The sequence below is a fragment of the Taurulus bubalis genome, assembly GCF_910589615.1.
Source record: "Taurulus bubalis genome assembly, chromosome: 12".
Classification (NCBI taxonomy): domain Eukaryota; kingdom Metazoa; phylum Chordata; class Actinopteri; order Perciformes; family Cottidae; genus Taurulus; species Taurulus bubalis.
The window spans coordinates 9,353,489-9,374,734 of NC_136600.1; the positions used below are offsets into that span (position 1 = coordinate 9,353,489).

Consider the following 21,246-nt stretch of genomic DNA (forward strand, 5'->3'; position numbering starts at 1 on the left):
AATATCTAAACGTTTTTGTTTTAAGGAGTTGAGACACTAAACAATACAACAAATCCTCTCTTCCGGTGCCAGCAGAGTGTGCGTGATGCTCTGGTTCAGTCTGGAGGCTTTTCACACTGGACAGTTATAACTTTTGCCCCTGTATTATTTCCTCATGCCCTTAGTTCCTCCTCTCTTCAGAGTTTTAACAGCAGCTTCAGGTGATCAGACATCAGGGTGACTCTGTTTTCTGTTTCTGAAAGGCGGAAGAACAGCGACACATCACGTGACATGTTTCCTCATAAACAGCGGGCAGGAAAACACAGTCAGAGATGTTCAAACGCGACAGACAAGCAGCGATGAGGCCGACGGCTCAAGGCAAGTTAAAATACTTTTCACACACATATTATCCTTTTTATATCAATGTCTGGTTGTTTATATTCAAGGGAACCAGCTAATACTAAATTAAAAAAAGCTTGAACTCGGATTTGCTTTTACTTTCGTTTCTTTGATTGAGGCCACACCAGTTTCCTTTGTGTCAGGCCGCAGGTGTGTTCAGGGAAATGATAATGCTATACCAATGTTACACTGAGGATTAGTGTGACTGTGGGGATGTGTAATTACTTTAAATATGCTTTAGTATTTCATCTTATTCTCTGGGGAATTTCAAAACTGTGTTGAACATCAGGTGACTTCAGGGTCCTCTTGGTTTGTGGTTGTGCTTCACTTTCCATCACCCTGCAGTAGATCTGGTCAGACTGGCATTAATGAACATTGTAACTTATATCCGACCCACACTTCTTTTTTTCACTTCCAATAACGTCTCTTTATTTAATGCTGATTCTCTCTTCCAGTCCTCTGAAGCTGTTATGTCCTGCACAATAATTGTCTCAAACAAATCGCTGATGTTGATGAATGTGGTCAGATTTCTGTCTCGTTCATATGGTTTCAGTTCTCGTCTCGTGCTGATTTCCTCACTCTGGGATTTTTGTGAAGTTCAATAGCAGTTAGGTGTGAAGGAAGTGATACTTGGCCTGCTGCATCTGACGGAACGAACACACACACTGGAGACAATAGTGGTTGAGAGGTAGCAGGTGGAACGTGGGTCATCAGAATATTTAGACGTACAACAACTATATATATATATATATATATATATATATATATATATATATATATATATATATATATATATATATACTTACTTAATAATATTGAGACATTGTTGCATCGTCACTCTCAAAGAACACACAAAACATACATACACAAAAATACACAAAACATGCACCTTACAAATGTGTTGTTTTTGCAACTTGCAGTGGTTCAATTTATCCAGTTAAGAATTACAGTTAGACTTCAAGAGGACAAGTTGGGTTTCTACTTTGCAAACGTGCTGCTGATGCTATTAAAGGTAACGCGTCAGCGTCTTGAATGAACCAAAAAGTTGAGGGAGACACTACAGACAAAAACATCAGGTATTTCGGTTATGTCCTCTTTCCAACTAGTGGGAGGAAAACATCAAAAATACACATTCAGGTGTTTATTTGATGCATTTCTCTATTTGAGTCTGTAGAATTCACCTACATACAGATTACTTAATGCCTCTTTTGCGTATTTAAACATAACATTTCAGAAAACTTGTAATACAGAAGATAATTGTCTTAAGTTCAGTAATCAATCAATGTGTATGTGTGTGAAGAAAATAGATTTTGTTTACATGTCTGTTATACATATGGCAGTAGTATTTCTGATTCAAAGAGATTTCCAAAATTCTCTGTAAAAAAACTCAAAATGAAACAATTCAATTTGAACCTGGCTTTGTTCTGGCAATGTTTAAATTTCTGTTCTGGAAATGTATGCAAATTCGCAAACATATAGTTTGCATATTTAAGCGTAACATTTCAGAAAACTTGCAGTACAAAAAATAATTCCCTTAAATGTAAGTTATAACTTACCACACCTGGTTATATCTATGAGCTACAATGTATTTTACCCTGTTCACTTGGGGTGTCCTCTCTGAACAGAAGTCCTTTCTTAGTCTTTTTAATTCTGAATTTAAAGCATCAGACTCTGAGACCGTTGTGTCGCCACTCATCCTCCACGCTGACACGCTGATCCCCTCTGTGTGCTTTCCATAAAGCGAGCGCCACTCGTATGTTCTGAGTGCTCTCTGTATGTCTGCGTCTCATCAAAGGTCAGACGTCATCCTGACTTCTCGTGTGTGTGTGTGTGTGTGTGTGTGTGTGTGTGTGTGTGTGTGTGTGTGTGTGTGTGTGTGTGTGTGTGTGTGTGTGTGTGTGTGTGTGTGTGTGTGTGTGCGCGTGTGTGTGTGTGCGCGTGTGTGTAACAGGCCTGATGTTGGGGAGCCTGCTGCTTGTCTCCTTGTGTGTCAGGGCAGCAGCCATGTTTGACAGCCAGCTGGACGTCCACTGGGAGCTGTGGAAGAAGACAAATGAGAAAAAGTACCAAAGCGAGGTATAAAAAAAAAAAGAGTGGATGTAAATATATTTGTAGGCTCCAATCCATATGTGAGATGTATTATTAACTTAAACAATATTTGACCTGATGCACTCTCACTGTGTGTGTTCTTGTGTGTGTTGAGGTGGAGGATGTGCGCCGCCGGGAATTGTGGGAGAGGAACCTGATGCTCATTACCAAGCACAACCTGGAGGCCTCGATGGGGCTTCACACCTACGAGCTGAGCATGAACCACATGGGAGACTTGGTGAGACGCATTCGCTCACTCTCCTGTTTTTATGCTCTCGGGGGGGGGGGGCAGAGAAAATAGTTTTATGATTTTTATTGGTTTAGGATCAGCGCATGTATTCGTTATTGATGCAGTATTAATAACGGTGGAAGGTCAGAAGGAGATACAGCGTGACTAGTTTGGACTTTGAAGCGCAAAAGCTAACCGTTATAATGAAGTATAGTTATGTGCGTCTTTATTTTTGAAAAAGAAAACATAAACGTAAATGTTGGATATGCTGAAATACTGACGAGGCAGTCAGTCCCCAGGAGCTTCCTGTCGGCGGCTTTATGGTAAACAAATGAACACAAATGTGTCTGCAGTCAATACAAAAACGGCGTATTAGGGCCATTGTAGGTTAGAAAATAAATAAGTAAGCAGGGGGGTTTTATTCAAAGAAAAAACTTTCTTTTTACAAAGATAATTTAACTTTTCGAGGTGCAAAAATCATACATTTATGAGAAAACAAATGAAATGCAAAGACATTCATGTAAATATAAACCCAGAAAACATCAATGTCACCACTTCTGAGGCAAGTTTTAGCTTTATAACTATTATTAGTTTAGTTATTATAATAATAATAATAATAATAATAATAATAATAATAATAATAACAATTACAATAATAATCATAATAAAACCACCAAACAATAATTATGATTAATATTCATATTATTGATATCATTGTTATTAGTAGTAGTTGTAGTACTGGTATACAATAATAATAATACACCTATTTATTATTATTATTATAATAATGACAATAACAATAAGCATAGAGTTTTGCTCCAATCATGCTGTTGTAGCCACATGAATTTCAGTTTAATCTGGATAAAAAACTGACCTGTCCTTTTTTTAAATCTATTTTTGTTACTCCTGCCAAACAAATAAGTCCGTTAAAAAAAACTGATCTCAGTCCTGCTCTTACCTTCTTCCTCACAGACACCAGAGGAGATCCTGCAGTCTTACGCCACACTCAGTCCCCCCACTGACATCCAGAGGGCACCCTCTGCCTTCGCGGGGACATCGGGCAACGGCGCTCCAGACACCGTGGACTGGAGAGCGAAGGGCTGCGTCACCAGCGTCAAGAATCAGGTAAAGAACGCCACGCTGGCTCCTCCCCGTCTGGGGCTCAAGAGCACCGTCGGCAGGATTCATCACCACTGTTTGTGTCTCTTAGTGTCGTTGTCGCACATATTCCTGCTGTTCCTTATTCGTTAGCGGTCGTTGTTCGCACAGGAAGTCGTCGCCACAACCGCCGGTTTTGCAACATCCACTTTAATGTTTATGCACAAGAGGAGCAGAATCGTATCTCAGCTTTAAAAAAGTCACGACTTCTTCCACACCCAGTTACTGTTACTGGATTGGAAAAATCACTCATGGAAACAAAAGTTTAAAATGTGTATACATCTTAAACTTATTTGACCTCTTTGTTTGTCCCTAGAAATCCACTGGCTTTAAAATTCATTTAATTTTATACATCATAATTATTTTTATTTCGCTATGAGACAGGCAGACGCAGACTTCTAGTTGTTTACACAGTTGTTTAACTTCTTTTGCGGTTGTTTTGTGTGTCTTCGTGGTCATTTTGCATCTCTTTGTGGTTGTTTTGTGTGTCTTTGTGATCATTTTGCATCTCTTTGTGGTTGTTTTGTGTGTGTCTTTGTATCTGTTTGTCACTGTGAAAAACAGATATGTGACATTTTGCATCTATTTGTCACTGTGACATTTTTGGCCAAAACTCACGAATTTATATTGTAAAAATGACAATTTCATCCAAGTTGGGATAGGATGGGAATAGGATTCTCTTTTTAAAGATATGACATTCGAAGGTTGGCACAGGCATATTCTTACAATGCTAGTTGCACAGACGAATGTCAGTGGTTGACGACACGATGATCCACAGATGATATTACATGTAAAAAACGACTAAATAATCATCAATTAGTGACTTTTCTCTTGCGAGTCTTAAGATCTTGCTGTGAAAAGTCAATAATAATAAAAGTGTGTTGCTGAGTTACATTCTGTAATTCATTCTGTTCCCAAAGAATCCGTAGTGTTCTTTCACCTCTTGAACTCTGCTGACTGTGTCTTCTACAAACTGCTGTTGTGCTGCCAAACATGGAGATGTGAAGCGTTTCAGCTAACCTTGAAGATAATAAAGAAGGGGGAAACGATTGCAGTCTGTGTGTGTGGACAACATTGTACTAACACCACTGGTTTAAATCCAGGGTTCTTGTGGCTCCTGCTGGGCCTTCAGCGCCGCAGGGGCCTTGGAGGGCCAGTTAGCCAAGACAACTGGGAAGCTGGTGGACCTCAGCCCCCAAAATCTGGTGGACTGCTCGAGCAAATATGGCAACCGCGGCTGCAACGGTGGCTTCTTTCACCAAGCCTTCCAGTACGTCATCGACAACCAGGGCATCGACTCGGATGCTGCGTACCCGTACAGAGGACAGGTGAGTAACTGCTTTAATCCTGCGGCTCCAAGATGCATCGAGGGGATTTGGAGAAGAAAAAAAACATTAGATGTACGGGTGGGGGGGGAAGGAATTGAAAAAGTAAACAAAAGGTCAGCTCAAATATACACACGTGTATGCACCTACAAACCCAAGGTAATAATCTCAGCCATGATGTTTATGACCTCTGTGACAGTTTCCTCATGGCGAGCAAGAAATTATAACACAAAGTCATAAAACAACATCTAAACTGAGAGGGACAGCTATCGGATGCAAATATCATAGTGTTTACAGCGGATGCTAATTGGCAACGCCCATCCCTAGAAGGGCTTTTGTGAAACTGCAGGGAGATTAGAAAAATTATGTAAAAAACGTCAGACAGAATGCAGCACGATGCAATAAAGCACACTTTAAAATACGTCACATTCATGAGCTATAAGTGAGGTTGCTTTCTTAAAAGCGATGACGTTTGCAGCAGCTTTAAAGCAATCAGGTAACGAGCTCCTGGAATTTGAAAGTGTGTAATCTATGTGAAAACTACATCTGCATGTCATAACTTGTATCTCATGTTTTAAAGTAACAGATGCACTTTGTGGTTGTTGTGTTGTGGGCAGCAAAGACCTTTATGGATGTAAGGAAGAAGCCGTTCTGGAGCTTTCAATCGTATCGCAAGAGTTTGCACCGGTATCATGGAATTTATTGTCATGTCATGGGATTTAAAATGCTTAAACATCAGAAAACAAGTAAAAAATAACATAAACAATTTCACATAAAAGAGACAAGTAACAAATGACATCAATCAATGAGTTAGTAGTGTTCAGTAGCAGGACATTCTGTGTTGAAATAGATTTCATAATCATCCATGTTTATTAAATAATCTAGTTTAAAGTGACTCTGAAGCTCACACCAAGATGAGGGTGCAAAAGGGTTCAAACGCACTTCCACGAAAGAGGTAGGAATGATGAACATAATCAGTCTGCATGAGGAAGGTTGCAACTGCTGTTTTTGGCTGCACAAAAGGGAAGCCGTTTGTGTAATATGGCCTTTTGATGTTGCATAAAGAAGATAAACTGCAACAATGTGTGCGGAAACCCCCAATAGTAACACAACATGATTCTTGGAATCACTGAAGACAAACTTGCATGCATATCAAATATCACCATAATCAATTGCTGATTTAAAGCATTGCTTTAATTCATCTTTTCCTTGCAGCAAAAGAAAACCAGTATTTTAATTAAGCAATAAGGTACGAGAAGCAGTGCTGTATCGTCAATAATGTACAGTTCAAGGTAGGGCTGGGCGGTATGGCCAAAAATTCATATCACGGTATTTTGTAAGATTCTGGCGGTTTCACGGTATATCACGGTATTTTTTTCCCAAATAAACACATTAATGTATTGACGCCGAAAGGAACCGCCACCGCGCAACTGGCCAGCAGCTGTTTTGATTGTTACATAGGGAGCTAAAGTGGAGGGATTTAGGACCCAGGGGAATCCCTTGATAATAGTGGCGCATGCACGGCCGTAGCGACTAATGTCATTCTTCAGCAGGCAGCAACATTTAATGTTTACAGTTACATATACATGTACAGCGGTCTGAGCTACTTATGTCTCACGGATAGAAGTTGACTCATGGTGTGCAAGAAATTACATCGCCAAAATGCATGATGGGTAATGCCCTCCCACTTTGCTACACAGGAAAAGACTTCTTCCTGCACAAGAAAAGTCTTCCTGTGTGGGCGGTGTCATTTACCCAGGATGCATTTTGGCGATGTCATTTCTTGCACACCCTGAGTCAAGTGAGTTAACGTGAGAGATAAGTAGCTCGGTCCGCTGCTCCTTCAGCTTCAAGCTGTGAACATTAAAGGTTGTTGGCTGCCAAACAGTTGCAACCAGTATGACGGTATATGAAAAGTTCATACTGTATGGAAAACTGAAACCAGTATATCGCACAGTCCTAGCTCAAGGGTATTGTTAGGCCCTCCACTACGCATTGTGCGGCAAACCCTTGAACTGTACATTATTTGTGATACTGTCTCGAGTACCTTATTGCTTTTATAATATGGTTACCTGCGACATTATAAATAGTAAGCTGCCTTTCAGCACAGAATAGTTGTAGCCACCAAACATTGTGTATTGCATTTCAGGGATAGAGAAAATAGTCCCATATGTGTGGCGGTTGTATAGGCACACACACACATAGAGAGAGAGAGAGAGAGAGAGTCTGTGTTTTACTGACCAAGCCGGTTGAAAGCAGGGTGCCTCGATAAATTACCGACTGTAATTATCTCTCACTGGAAATCATCACGATTTTGTGATCAACTATCAAACCCTTTTCATTCCTCATCTTAGTTTCCGGTTTTACGCACTCGCTCCCCGCTAATGAGTCTGCTCGCTCAGAGCCTTATCTGCTCTCCTCTCCCCTCGCCCCCATTATTCACCGCTGCCATTCTCATCTAAAGTCATTCCCCCCAAAATATCAAAGTTTACACGAAACATGTTTGTTTAAAATGACAACTAACGGTCGCGCAAAATCTACCTGTTATTTTGAGTGCACACTGATATGGAACGCTCTGGTAAATATAAACAGGCGTACAGTACATTATGGCTCAATAAAGTACACCCCGTGACTCACTCTCAACCAATCAGAATGCTTGATTTTATCCCGTATTATAATCTAGTAATCGAGACACTCGGTATATTGAACAAGGTGTATTGCCATAGTTCATTGTACTTCCCCTCCACAAGAGGGGTTGATTGTGTCCTCTTATGAAGGCCCACAAATACATCAGGAAATGGAGGCCAGACTTGAGACAGGCATGTGTGTTCTTTCTTTAGTGGAAACGTATCGGAAATCCAGCACAAACTCGGGTTTACAGTTAACAAATCCCTGTGAGAGACAACAATGTGGGTGTACAAGAAGTTAAGTCCGACCCTCCAGGCTGCGGACTGCAACACTCTGCTCACTTGTCTGGGGTCCGCCGTTAATGTCTCTTTGGAGCAACAATAAATTAATCGGAGCGGACAACATGTTTGTCCTCCGGGCTTCATCTGGTTTCGCTGTTGTCGGCGTCTGGGAGGAGGAGGAGGAGGAGGAGGAGGAGGAGGAGGAGGAGGAGGAGGAGGAGGAGGAGGAGGAGGAGGAGGAGGAGGAGGACTGATCCGACCCGACAAGACAAGACTGTTGTGGCTCCAGTTCAACCAAAAAATACATAAAATGTATCTCAGTGATCTGAATAAGCACCGCTCTTAATTTCATATTTTTTTTATATATAGAACTGGAAAAAAAAGACCAATAGAATGAGTTAAATTGTACATACATGGACGTCAACGTTGGTCAGTTCATTACATTTCATTGCTAAACCGTCCGGGATGTTTCACACAGTGTGAATCATGGGTTCTAACCCCCGGTCCGTCCTCTCATTTCAGTCACAGCAGTGCCGCTACAACGCCGCGTACCGCGCCGCCAACTGCTCCCAGTACAGCTTCCTGCCTCAAGGAGACGAGAGGGCTCTGAAGGAGGCGCTCGCCACCATTGGCCCCATTTCAGTGGCGATTGACGCCACACAGCCCAGATTCACCTTCTACAGGAGCGGTACGTTGCACAGCATCAGCCGCACAGCTGCTCATCTTTACTTAAGGGACTCGGATGCAGAAAGACATTTTTGGAAGTGGGCGGGGGATGGATGGCAAAACAGCTATTTGGTTAGCTTTAGGAAACAAAACTGTTTTTTTATGTTAAAGAAAATATTGTGTTTTTCGGGTTAACATAACTACAAAAATATCATAACTTAAGTACGGAAGTCACATGACACATAAATCAACTCTGACTTCTGGTTTCATGCGGGACACAGACAGCGGTCTCCTTGGTGAAAGTCTGATGTCATTGAACTGCCTTCACCCACCTTGGTTTTCGATTACGTTGATTACATCCAAATTGTTTTCATGGGATAAATATGAATTACAGTTCCGTGCTTTTCCAGCCCAGTCGCCAGGAGAACATTTTAATGGAATTGTATGATTCTGCAAACCACCAATACGTTGAACGTGGATGTTTTTGCATCAAGTGATGTTCAGCAACGGCATTGTGCGTTTTTGCAAACGCTGACAAATTTTGTTCAGAAACATAGTTGTTCAACGTCACTTCGTGGTTTCTGCAAACCACGAAGTGACGTTGAATACAACTTGACATATAAAAACATTTCAAAACATATGAATCAAAATTAGAATATGGGCAAACTAATGTGTATGTATTTTAAAATGCTTAAAGCTTAAATGCTTCTAAGAAATAATAAATGTAATTATAATCGCTGGATTCTTTATTTTATTTTTTAACCTGCCATTTCAGGAGTGTACGACGACACCAGCTGCACCCAGAAAGTCAACCATGCCGTGTTAGCGGTGGGCTACGGCTCGCTGAACGGAAAGGACTACTGGCTGGTAAAGAACAGGTAGGACATTTTTCACTCATACATACTGCACATGCATACAAGCACACTGAGCTCATGTGTAGCTCCTCCCCCAAATGGTTCCCTGTGTGGTGAAGAGGAAACAGGAAATTACTCTTCATCAACAGGCACAGAGGGTTTGTGTATTTTGCTGGCGTGAGTTCAATGGTTCCTTTAAAAACTCCACTAACACCTGTCTCTCAAGCAACCATGAGCTCAGACTACAAGGTTGGATCTGAATCTAAATGATGAGAAGAAGGGAGTTCCATTCTCGTCATGTAATGCATGAGAAACATCCCAAACTGCTTGTCATGATCTTCTTTCTGCGGGTCTCACCACACAGTATTCCTTCATCAGTATTCCCCTTCAAGTGTTAGTGCAGATGTGCAAAATGGGGAGATTGGTCCTTTAATTCTCCACATCTCTATGTTTCTCTGCTCTTTGCGTCCAGCTGGGGGGCGTCGTTTGGAGACCAGGGCTACATCCGGATGTCGCGCAACAAGAAGAACCAGTGTGGCATTGCTCTGTTTGGCTGCTACCCCATCGTGTAGCTGCGAGGGAACTGAACTGCATCTGTTGCGGATTAAGTTATCTTTTATGTATACAGTATATTTGCAGTTTTATTCCACATTGATTAAACCATTTTTCTTCATGTTTTGTTTTTAAAACTCCTTTTTAATTAACCTTTTTTAATATAACAAAAGCCAAATATGGCAAATCTTGAAATATTACAGTTACGAAAATTGTCTTTACAGTGTGTTTTTTTTTTTTCGATCCGACTCGATGTGTGTGTTTTTAATCTGTTATAAAGATGATAAATGGACTTTTGTATAATGCTTTTCTATTATTCTGACCCCTCGACGGGCTTGAACACTACATGACATCATTCACACTCATTAATCTCTTTTTATTTACTCTTATTCCCTCAGTAAACATTGTAAACATGAGTTTATGGTCTCAATCTCTAGTTTCAAGTCTTCTTCAATACAGCATGATGTTCATTTCGTAATTTATGGTCCATTTAGAGTCAAACAGACCATAAAGCAGGGTATGCTTTAGGGCGGGGCTACAAGGTGATTGACAGGTCTCTGTCAGAGGTGTTGTCTGGTGTAGGAGTATAGTTCATGTTTTTTGTCTTATAACTGTAACCTTTTCAGTGTGTGTGTTTTAAATTTCATGAAAGTTAACTGCAACAAAAAACAAGATGGCGACGTCCAAAATGACGAATTCAGGCCCTCAAAACTGTAGTGCACAAACCAATGGGTGACGACATGCCGGATATGTCCACCTCTTACTGTATATACAGTCTTTGTTTCTGACACTATGAAGGTAAAGATTTGATTGTGCAGCAGCTTCAGGTTTGTCAGTCTGTCAAATCTGCCGTGGAAGGATTCCATTGATTCTATTGACAATTGTTGGTCAATTTAGCTTTTACATGTTACGACAGACTGGTAAATAAATATCTTTGTCCTCTGCACATGCTGATGGGATAGTTTACAAAGTGAATAAGAATAAATCAAACTATTTCTGTAAAAGCTGCTAACAAAATAACATCAGTGATATGGGTTAATATATATATATGACATATTTACTATCTAATATGTGAAAGGCCTCTTCATCCTGGAAAACATCTCTTCACTAGTTGTCCATCAACAGAAACCTCTGTTATGTCGAAAAGCATCATTTAAAGTCACAAAACATCTGAAACCTTCCAAAAAATGTGACAAAAACCTGCCAAAATGTTGAACACGGGACCAGAATATTTACGTCAACCTGTATAAAAAATGTACTCTTCGTAAAAGCACCTTTAGATATTTAAATGTGCATTTGTTTTGCAACAGGGGCAATATCAGGGTCGATTACGGTGATGTCTTGCAATTTTATTGGATGCATATGATCTAATTTAACAGTAGTTCTCCTGGATAAGAGCATTTTCGAAACCTATTGTCAGCTTTGGCCTTTAGAAACCCAGAGGTGCGATCGCCTCAAGCAAGGTCAGAATAAAGTCAACAAGAGCACAGCGTTGGGTTACAAATGAGTCATTTTTATTTTTTTAGTGCAACATCACAACAAACAATTTTCACATGAGGTATTCAAAGGGATTTTCTTTAGTTGTTGATACAAAATGTCCCACCATGATTGACGTTTAAAGTGTTGTGTATCTTCTTTTTTTTTAAAGCCTTTGGTTGGTTAGCCACATTCATTAGTAAGTCTAACACATGGACAAAAATGGCACGATGAAGCATGGTGGGTCGAGTCCAAGCTGAGGAAACTCAGACTCAGTCAAATATAATATTTCCCTCAACTCTTCCCCGTTTAAAGCTTTTTGTATGGATTTAATTAATTCCTACTTACAACAGTGGGATCGAACAGTATTTCAACTACACTAAACATTTTTGGAAAAAACAGGGGTTGAAGGGGTGGCTTACAAATGTGGAAAAATAGCTTCTGTCTCCTCCGACCTTTTTTATTTTTGGATGAGCGCTTGATTTTTTTTTGGGCTTTTCTGTTACAGCAAGTCACATGATTCTAGTTTTTGGAGAAAAAAAAATAAGGAATAGGCAACGTTGATTACAGCAAGATCCTCCTTGCTTGGATTGTCACCTCCCTTCTTTTTTTCTTTTGGTCTTGAGAATGATTTTATTTATATACAGAACATGTATCGATGAGACACTCTAGCATACTGGACTCAAGCTTTGGCTGGACAGGGGGGCCTTGTTCGGCTCCTGTTACGGATTGATTCCAGCACATTTGGTTTGGAGTAAAAGGCATGAAGAAGAGACGGATGGACAGACAAGATAGATAGATAGATAGTTAGACAGACACCCTGACAGGATGGATTCTTTGGTTAAGGAATATCTTTGCCACACAACATCTCACACAGTTGAGGTAGATGGGTAAAGTCTTCATGTACACATAGGGGTGGAGGTGGGAGGGGGTAGAGGGACGAGAAAGACGGGAACACTGGGGTTTACAGAGTCAAAAGACTTCCATCTGAAGACACTGCCTCATGTCAGTTTCTCAGTTCCAGCTCAACATAATACTGTTTTATGCAACATAATAAATCAGCACGCGGAACCCCACTGGTGCTTTTTTTTTTAATCCTCTGAGTGCTACGATAGCTCTTATAGGGAACTGCTAAATCTACCCATGATACACAACCATTCAGCAGTTGCCCATCAATCTTTGGTTGTTGTTGTTTTTTTTTGGTTTAAACATTATTATAAAAAAAAAAAAAAAAAAATTTTTTGGTTTTTTTTTTTTGTTGTCTTTTTTTATTCTGAAAGTAGACATTAGCTTTCAGTTCTGCTATTTCATTATTTAACACTCCCTTCAGAATTGCTCGGCGACGACCTCGGCTGCCAGACTCATTTGCAGGGTCTACATTCCTAGAACAGCCACTAGGGGGGGCCGCAGGCTAAAATGGCAATGCTGATCGCCTGCAGCCAGCCAACTGGATTCACTCCTCCCTCCCTCTCGCCTCCCATGGAAGAGCTTCCCCACTTGACACGGAGCAGAAGGTGGCTCAATACAAAAAGCTCTGTCTCCATTTTAGGCTCCTAGTCATAGAGACAAAGAGAAACCTGAAAGGTGTCACCTCAGCTTTGATACAATGACAGTAGCGTGCAGGGGTCGGCAGAGGAGCCTCAAAGCCCCCCCCCCCCTGTACAGACTCCTCAGAACATCCCCACCACCGCTTCCCCCCCCCCCCCCCCCTCCGTTCGGTCTCAGCACGCTTACAATTGTTGCTCATTAAAGTTTAATTCAGCTCCATGCCCCACTACTCCAACACCTCCTTTTCCTCTAAGAGACCCCCCTTCCCACCTCTCACACACACACACACACACACACACACACACACACACACACACACATGTACACACACACATACACACCACTACCACCATCCTAATTCTGGATGATTCAGCCTCCTCTCTGATCTCGCCCCGCCCCCGTTCAATGCCCCCTAAAGCCCACAGGTCTGGCCAAGAGCGGACCCCAGACCAGATACCCAGAGAGGAGACGGGATGAAAAAAGCCTCCCCTTTGAAGTCCGCGAAAAAGTCGATGGCCTCTTTCATGACCGCCCGTCTTTCAAGTGCACGCTGTGAAGGGGGCCCCGGCAATCCGCCCCCTTCCAATGTTAAAGAAAGAGAACGAGAGAGAGAGGGTGGAAAGCGGCCAAGCTAACCTTGCCTCTCTTTGGCAGCATTTACACAGGGATCAGAGAATCTGATTTTCTCTTAATTTAGGCATCTACACCACAAAATGCTGAAAAATCAAATCACTTGTCCCTGTGGAAGGTACTGTGGGAACCAAAATAACCTGAAACAAACTCCAAGAACCCCAGATGATCAGAAAATTATTCCTCTTGTAAGGCCCAAAAGCCTTGCAACATAATCGCAGAGCCCTACAAGATGAGGGACAAACTCTGAGACCCTTAAAATTCCAGACAGACAAAACCTACAAACCTAGGAGGCCTCACAACCAAATCAGAACCCATAGAAGATGAAGAACGAACCAGTAGAACCCAAGAAGGCCAGGGACAAGCTCTAAGACCTTTAGAACCCAGGGAACAAAATTCCAAGATTCTCTGAAGAGGAAGAACACACTTTAAGAACCCCAAAGGCCCAGGAACGAATCCAAAGATCTTTAAAACCCAGGAACCCAAAATCCAAGATCCCAAGAAGATGTGGAATACTCTTTTAAGGACCCCAACGGTCCAGGAACGAACCCTAAAAGCTTCAGAACCCAGTAACCAAAATCCAAGAACCTCAGATGATGAGGAACACACTTTAAAAATTCCAAAAGGTCTAAGAACCAAACCTAGAACCTTTAGAACCCAGGAACCAAAAATCCAAGATCTTCAGAATATGAGGCGCCCACTTTCAGAACCTCAAAGATCCAAGTACAAACCTGAACACCTTTTAGCACCTAAAAATCCAAGATCGCCAGAAGATGAGAAACACACCATAAGAACCCCAAAGGTCCAGGGAAGGAACCATTAGAACCCTCTTGGAACTGAGACAACTGGCAGAAGGGCTGGGCATGTGGAGGACGGTGAGATCACACTGAGTTGGACATAGACAGGAGTGTCTGCACTGCACTGGGGAGGGGTAAGGGGCAGGTGAGGGATGGGCGGGGTTTGGGTCGCTCAATGGTGGCTTCAGATGGCGCTTCAAGTGGGTCATCTGACACTTTACACACTCTGCCAGATGGCATTGGTCTGAACACAACTTTACAACCTGTGAACCTATGGGATGCCACATCATCATCATCGTTATTATTGTTATTATTCATAGCATTAATTATAAATATTATCACAACATTCAAACAAGCTTTGGCCTTGGCGTTAAGAGCTGACCGCAGAGACATTTGCAAGAGTAAAGAAATCCCCATTATTCTACAAAAAAAAAGAAGAAAAAAAGAGCAAAAGAAACAAACAAAGGCCAGGCCTTAAAGATAGAGAGAGATACGCAACATCACTGGGTGGGTCGGGCTGAATCGGGGTGGGATCAGGTCGGGATCGGGGACTGGGTTTAGGGATTCAGGCCGTACATTCAGGGAGGCAATGTTTATCTTTGGTATTACGATGGGATTCTACAGCTAAAAGTGCCCATCAGAAAAAAGTCTTCAGTTTCATACAGAGCATTGTTAAATAAATACTTACAGTATATAGATAGCATAAATAAATAACCAAATAAATAGAGGAAAGAAAAAAGGGAAAACAATAAATACACAAATGCAGTAATAAATACATTGATCAAATCAGCAATTGCATTTGAGACGTTCTTGGTTTGATTTAAACTATTGGCTATAAGGAGGCATGTTAAAGCCGTTCCTTTGTGGACCAAAAAAATGACCTTGTACGTCAGCGGGGCTGAAACAAACTGCCCCAACACTTCCACCGTGTTTCTATAAATAGAGCGATGTGCTTGAGATCTGTACAAAAAGGGCTGAAAGAATCACATTCCTCCATTTTCTTAGACATCTGTAAAAAAAAAAAAGGTTTTCGTGATGGAGCAGAGGTGTGTACAGTTATTTGGAAATGAGTGGAGAAAAAAGAAATACTACAATGTCTCACTATACATTGTGTAGCTCTTCCCCGCGGAGCCTTTGTGTTCAAAGGTTGTTTTTTTATGTTTTTTTTTCTTCTTTTGGCTTGATTTTTTTGAGTCAAAAAAAATTGGCTGTGGAGCTTTCAATTGGAAGCTCAGTCAGAGTCTTAAAGCTAGATAGTTGCACCGACAAGTCCATTTCTGCATCCTACTTGTGTTTATTGATTCTGTCCGGTTCCCCCTCAAAAACTCTGATTCATTCAAGGCGGGACCGTCTTCACACAAAAAAACATCCAGGGAACTGCTCCTGTTGAGGGTAAATGATTGACAGCCGGGAGTCACGGACGCTACATAACCCTCCTGATAATTCCAGGCTCCGAAACTTGGAACAACGCCATACAGTCCTGGGAACCGTCACCATGGAAACACATGCTAAGAAAATGAGAATTAGGTTCTTCGGAGAGAGAGAAAAAAAAAGAAACAGGGTTGAAAAAGATTGTAAAAAAAAGGCTTTTCTTCCTCTTTCACCTTGATTCTTGAGGAAAAAAGCAGGACCATAAGGACATTGGGGGGAGGATTAACGTCTTTGGATGATGGTGAACAGTTTTGATTAAGAAGAGACACGATGGAGCTCGCCACGTGTGAGCTAACACCTCTTGATTCTTCACGTTTGGAGAGACGACTATAGATAAGAAGGTACACCGAAATATGCTTCCTCCTTGATTTGTAATACCCTCATGATCTCTAATCTAGATAATCAAAATAATGCAATGAGATGGCGTCTATGTGAGGGCGTGACTCTTCTTCGAGTGAAATCATCTTTGCACCCTCGACTATACAAGCGGGACCTCACGTCCCGCGATCAATATCACTCTGGGTATCGCCCCCCTTCTATTTCAAGGGGGCGATCGACTTTGGTTTTGGGAGAAGAAAAAAAAAAAAAAAAAAGCTTCATCTTCATAAAATCATCTATAACAGCTCGGCTCCGTTGCTCCTTCCAATAACGAGGAGGACATTTATGACGGCTGATCTCACCTAGACCAGTTTACGTGCCCCCCTTGCTCCCCTTTCGGCGCCCTCCCCAACCGCACATCCTCGGCGGTCCATCATTCATGCCGTGCTGCAGGACACGGCGGAGGAGGAGACGCTGGAGCCAGAGGAACCCGTGGAGGAGGGACGGCCCTCTTCCACCCACTTGTTGACGTTGCGTCGACGGGCGTTCATGAAGAAGTTGCTGACGGTGGAGAGCTCCAGGCCCAGCTGCTGAGAGATGGTGATCTGCAGCTCCTTGGTCGGGCGGTGGTTCTCCCTGAAGATGGCCAAGAGGGTGCGCCGCTGCAGGTCCGTGAACACCAGCCGGGTGCGCTTCGGGCCCTGGTTGCGCTCCAGCTTGCTCTGCTCCTGCTCCTTCCGCTTGCAGGCTGCAAAGCAGATGGATAAAAGGTATTTTTTTTAAATAAAATAAAAAAGGAAAAAAGGGTTAGCTAACAGACCGGCTGGCTAACTAGGACAAATGGATTAAGCTGAAAGAAAGTGGATTTGTTGAAAGAAAACAGATTAGCTAAGCAACTTTGATTAGTGAAAAGAGCTGAATCAGCAACTTGTTTCATTGTGCAGTAAAGGAATCAAGATGTTCAACCTTTCACATCGTATTAACAGAGAGCTGATGTATGCTGCTGGGGGGAGGGGATTACTTCATTCAGGCCAAAGCTCTTCATGGTCTTCATTACACTCTTCCTTTTGGAAAACCTTGTATTTCTTTACACGTGTCTGGCCTGAAGACGAAGTGCAAAATCTGGTTTGGTCGTCCTCTGACAATGTCTTTCAAAAAGCATAATCACATCCGAACACTAACAGATGCACAGCAAAGCTCTCATCTGGCAAAAAGCACCAATGAACCCAATAGGAATTACTTTTAGCCAAAAAGTTGTTGTTTTTTTATCTTGCTGCGATATAGCTTATTGTTGATTAAATCTTTTATATTATCATATTGGTTCATCTCTTGCATTTTAATCTCATATCACCAAAGGCCAAATAAAAACACCAGAAACACACATTTATAAATTAGTACGAGGCTACTGGAGGAATTTAAAACAATGAATTTAAAATAAATTGATCAATAAAGTTCTCGGACTCTGCCTCGCTTAATATTCTGTGTTTCTGAATCTGTTTCATACCTCAGAGGAATTATTATCTCAGTGTCAAAGTTGTATTCAAACTTTTTTAAGCGGAGATCGAGGTGATAAAGTCTTCTGTTAAATACTTTATTTTAATGCCAGGCTTGCTTACACCGAACACAAAATCAACAAGGTCTGGGTTAAACACCACTGCAGCTGCAGCAACCTGTCCAATTATACAATAGTCTGAAATTTAAGAGAAAAAAATGTTCAGTGAGGAGGGGAGAAAATAAAATAGCCTGATGTGTGGGTTGAGCTCCAAATCCATTTTTGAGAATCAGACGAGCATTTTAAATTCCGGCTGCATGTTCCTCTTTGCATATCCATCGCTGAACCTTCCACCTCCAACACGCTGTAATTCTGTATTTACAGGAAACACGACACCGACCTCATGCCTTTGTGTACCGAGCCAACTTCCCTTCCCCTCCCTCCCCTCCCTCTCCTTCCTATATCCGTCTCCTTCCTCTACCTCTCTTGCCTTCTCCCTGAGTGGACACTTCGACATCATTAGTTTCTCATAAAAGTCATTTACATGTGGCGGCAGTGAGTGAGTAATAATCACTTTAAGGGGGGGGGAAGTAATTTATTTTCTATTAAAGGCGGGTTACGTCAGGGGTGAGTGAAACAAGCAGAGTCGGCATTGCCCAGGGTGTTTAGAAGCCTTAAGTGGACTAAAACATATTTGGGGGGAGCCGTGCAATTACCTAAATGCACACTTTTAAGAGGTTTCAATCAGCACTGTGCGGTTGAGCGACTGTTTTGCTGATGACATCAAATGAGTTTCTGAGTGTAAGCACCGGTGTGTGTGCAGGCAACACAACAGGGCATGCGCATTCACACCAACACACAAACACACACACACACACGCACACACAAAAGCGCAAAGGGAGGCCAGTGGATTGGTGCAGGACCTTTGAGTGAGTTCTGAACAAAAAGTGTATTTTCTTTCGGTTTTGCTATATGTGGACAATGTGAGAAGTAGAGCTGCAACGATTACTCTACTAATCAACGTGCTTCGACCGGAAGAGAATTTTTGATCATCGATAAGCAGTTTTTTCATGTAGAAATGCTGTTTCAGCCATTGAAATATGGAGATTTCCTGCTTTTTTTAAATTCTGTGTGTTTTATATCACATTATAGTGAATGTCTTTTGGTTTTGGACTGATGAAACTAGACATTTAAAGAAGGGAAGGACATTTTTCAAATTTTATCGACCATTTATCAATTAATCGCAAAAATAATCAGCAGATTAATCGATAATAAAATAAATCTTAGGTAGCGAGTTAAATTAGATTTTAATGTTCATGATATCTGACATGCCAAAGATATTGTCATGTTTGCAGAGGGGAAAAAGTCTTAAATGTCTCATTTTCTCTGGAGAGATTATTCATAACCAGTTTCCCACCCAAATAAAAATGAATTCCAGGATTGTTGTTTTTTTAGAAAGAAAACCTGAAACAAGCTGCTTTCTGGAATCCTGCTGCCCAGGCAGATTTCTTTAGGTTCTCTTATTATTGAACAAAACGACTTGATTAGATGAAGGAATCAAGTGAGCAGCAATAACCTTGAAATCCAACAAATTTCCAAAACACACACACACACACACACACACACACACACACACACACACACACACACACACATACACAATAGAAGGCTCTCATGCTACAGACATACATTATATAAACCAAAGCTGCTGCCCTTTTTTCTCTCTCTCTGTCTCTCAAAAACAGCGCTGACTGGATCGATTGATTGGCTTACATCTTCCCATTGAGAAACATCTCACGCAGCGAGGGATGATGTTTACTGTATGACCAGCTCCTCACTCCTCAAACTCACAGCGGCAAATTTCTCTCATTAGTAGAAGCGCTTGAGAAATAAGTGTGACCTTACTGCTGTCTTTTCCACGCGAGTGCCGCCATCACAACAGCAGCATCAGTGCTGGGTGGGGAGCCGCAAGCGTGTGTGTGCGTGCGTGCGTGTGTGTGTGCGTGTGTGTGTGTGTGTGTGTGGCCTCGTTGGACTTTGATTGCTCTGACATCCAGCTGAGTTTCTGAAACTTAAGTACTCAACTGGACATGAATAAATCTGGCCCGTGATTTCCCCGTGCTCGTTCTCCCCTGAAATCATTATCTGAAGGAAATGTTTTCACTCGGGGATGCACCCTTGTCAGCTCCAGATTACAGGTGCCTGTTAGCTTTTGGGCATCCAGAAGCACGTTTGCATTTATGAGAGTTATCGAACCACGTCTCATTAAAATCTGAACAGGCCAAGATGTCAGCGGCATGTCAATATCACTACCAGTGAAATTTCTTCTTCTCTCTTCTTCTTTTTTTTCACCAAATGCTACATTTTTCACAAGCGTTCCACCGTTCCACCACTGTCGATATTTTCTGGGGTTGGGGAAGTTGGGGAGGTGGGCTGCCGCTATAGACGGTATACATAGTGGTGCACTCTCGGCTCATGTAGTAATGAAAGGGATGACATGACAGTGCTGGCTAGCTCGCTTGTAGCGTGGATTTATGGCTGGCTGGAGTCGTGGTGTCCTGCCGCTCTCCTCTTCCTCCTCCTCCTCCTCCTTCTCCTCCTCCTCTTTGCCTCCATCCCATCCTCGGCTCCCTTTCTTACCATCATAACGCCCGACCATTAAGTAAATGCTTCCTTATGCTGTAATCATGTGTAAAAGGCGTACAATTACCATGCTATAAATCCCCGACGCTGGGGCTACTCCTGGAGACATAAATATTCCCCTATAGGCTTCTTATGATCGTGGGAACGGCCCCTAATCATGATGTATGCCCCTGTCTCGTGTAGCTGAAACGTGATCGAAAGCCCTTTCCCTACCCCCTGGCGTCTCAACCTACACCCCCCCACCTCCACACACACACACACACACACACACACACACTAGCCAGAGCAGCCCCCCCTCCCTCCCGCTCCACCCTCAACACCCCCGCAGCCCCCAGCCCACCCCCTGCTGATTTCTTGGGCCAGGGGCTGATAGAAATTATTGATTAAATCTGTGCAGCTCAGACTCCTCGACCCACAGAGGCTGGTTAACCCCTTCAGCGCCGGAGTGGGGGGAGCTGCAAGAGCTAGATAAATAAAAAAATTTTAAAAAAAAGAACAGAAAAAAAAGAACAACAACCCTGTTTGTTAGGTGTCGGCCATGTCGGCCTGTTTGCAGATTCCCGCTATGCAAATGGGATCGGCTTTGACCTTTGAGCCTCGCTAGCAATATGTGAACTGTACCCAGCGAGAGGTGGACGAGGCTCTGTGGCTTTCATTACTGTGGGGGTGTTGCAGGCGCTGGAGCCGGCACGTAAACCGCATTGACCTTTCTTATTCATTTAGACCTTTAGTCAAGGGCTTCGGCCATCATC

General features: G+C 42.2%; 2 protein-coding genes across 2 annotated transcripts in view; one reads left to right on the top strand and one right to left on the bottom strand.

Moving 5' to 3' along the window:
- Window positions 1-2,334: 2,334 nt before the first annotated feature.
- On the top strand, window positions 2,335-10,395 carry ctss2.1 (cathepsin S, ortholog2, tandem duplicate 1; the record flags this gene model as incomplete). Its single annotated transcript, XM_079227171.1, has 7 exons — window positions 2,335-2,454; window positions 2,582-2,704; window positions 3,668-3,820; window positions 4,957-5,181; window positions 8,610-8,775; window positions 9,529-9,631; window positions 10,080-10,395. 7 exons carry the CDS (start codon window positions 2,335-2,337, stop codon window positions 10,177-10,179), a joined length of 990 nt encoding a protein of 329 aa, XP_079083297.1. The 3' UTR covers window positions 10,180-10,395.
- A 6,401-nt stretch (window positions 10,396-16,796) lies between these two features.
- Window positions 16,797-21,246, bottom strand: part of onecutl (one cut domain, family member, like) — a gene marked incomplete at both ends in the record, with an annotated part of 8,347 nt that continues 3,897 nt past the window's right edge. The window contains one exon of the mRNA XM_079227085.1: window positions 16,797-17,107. Within this exon, the coding sequence (XP_079083211.1) occupies window positions 16,797-17,107 (311 nt within the window). The remainder of the gene's footprint in view (window positions 17,108-21,246) is intronic.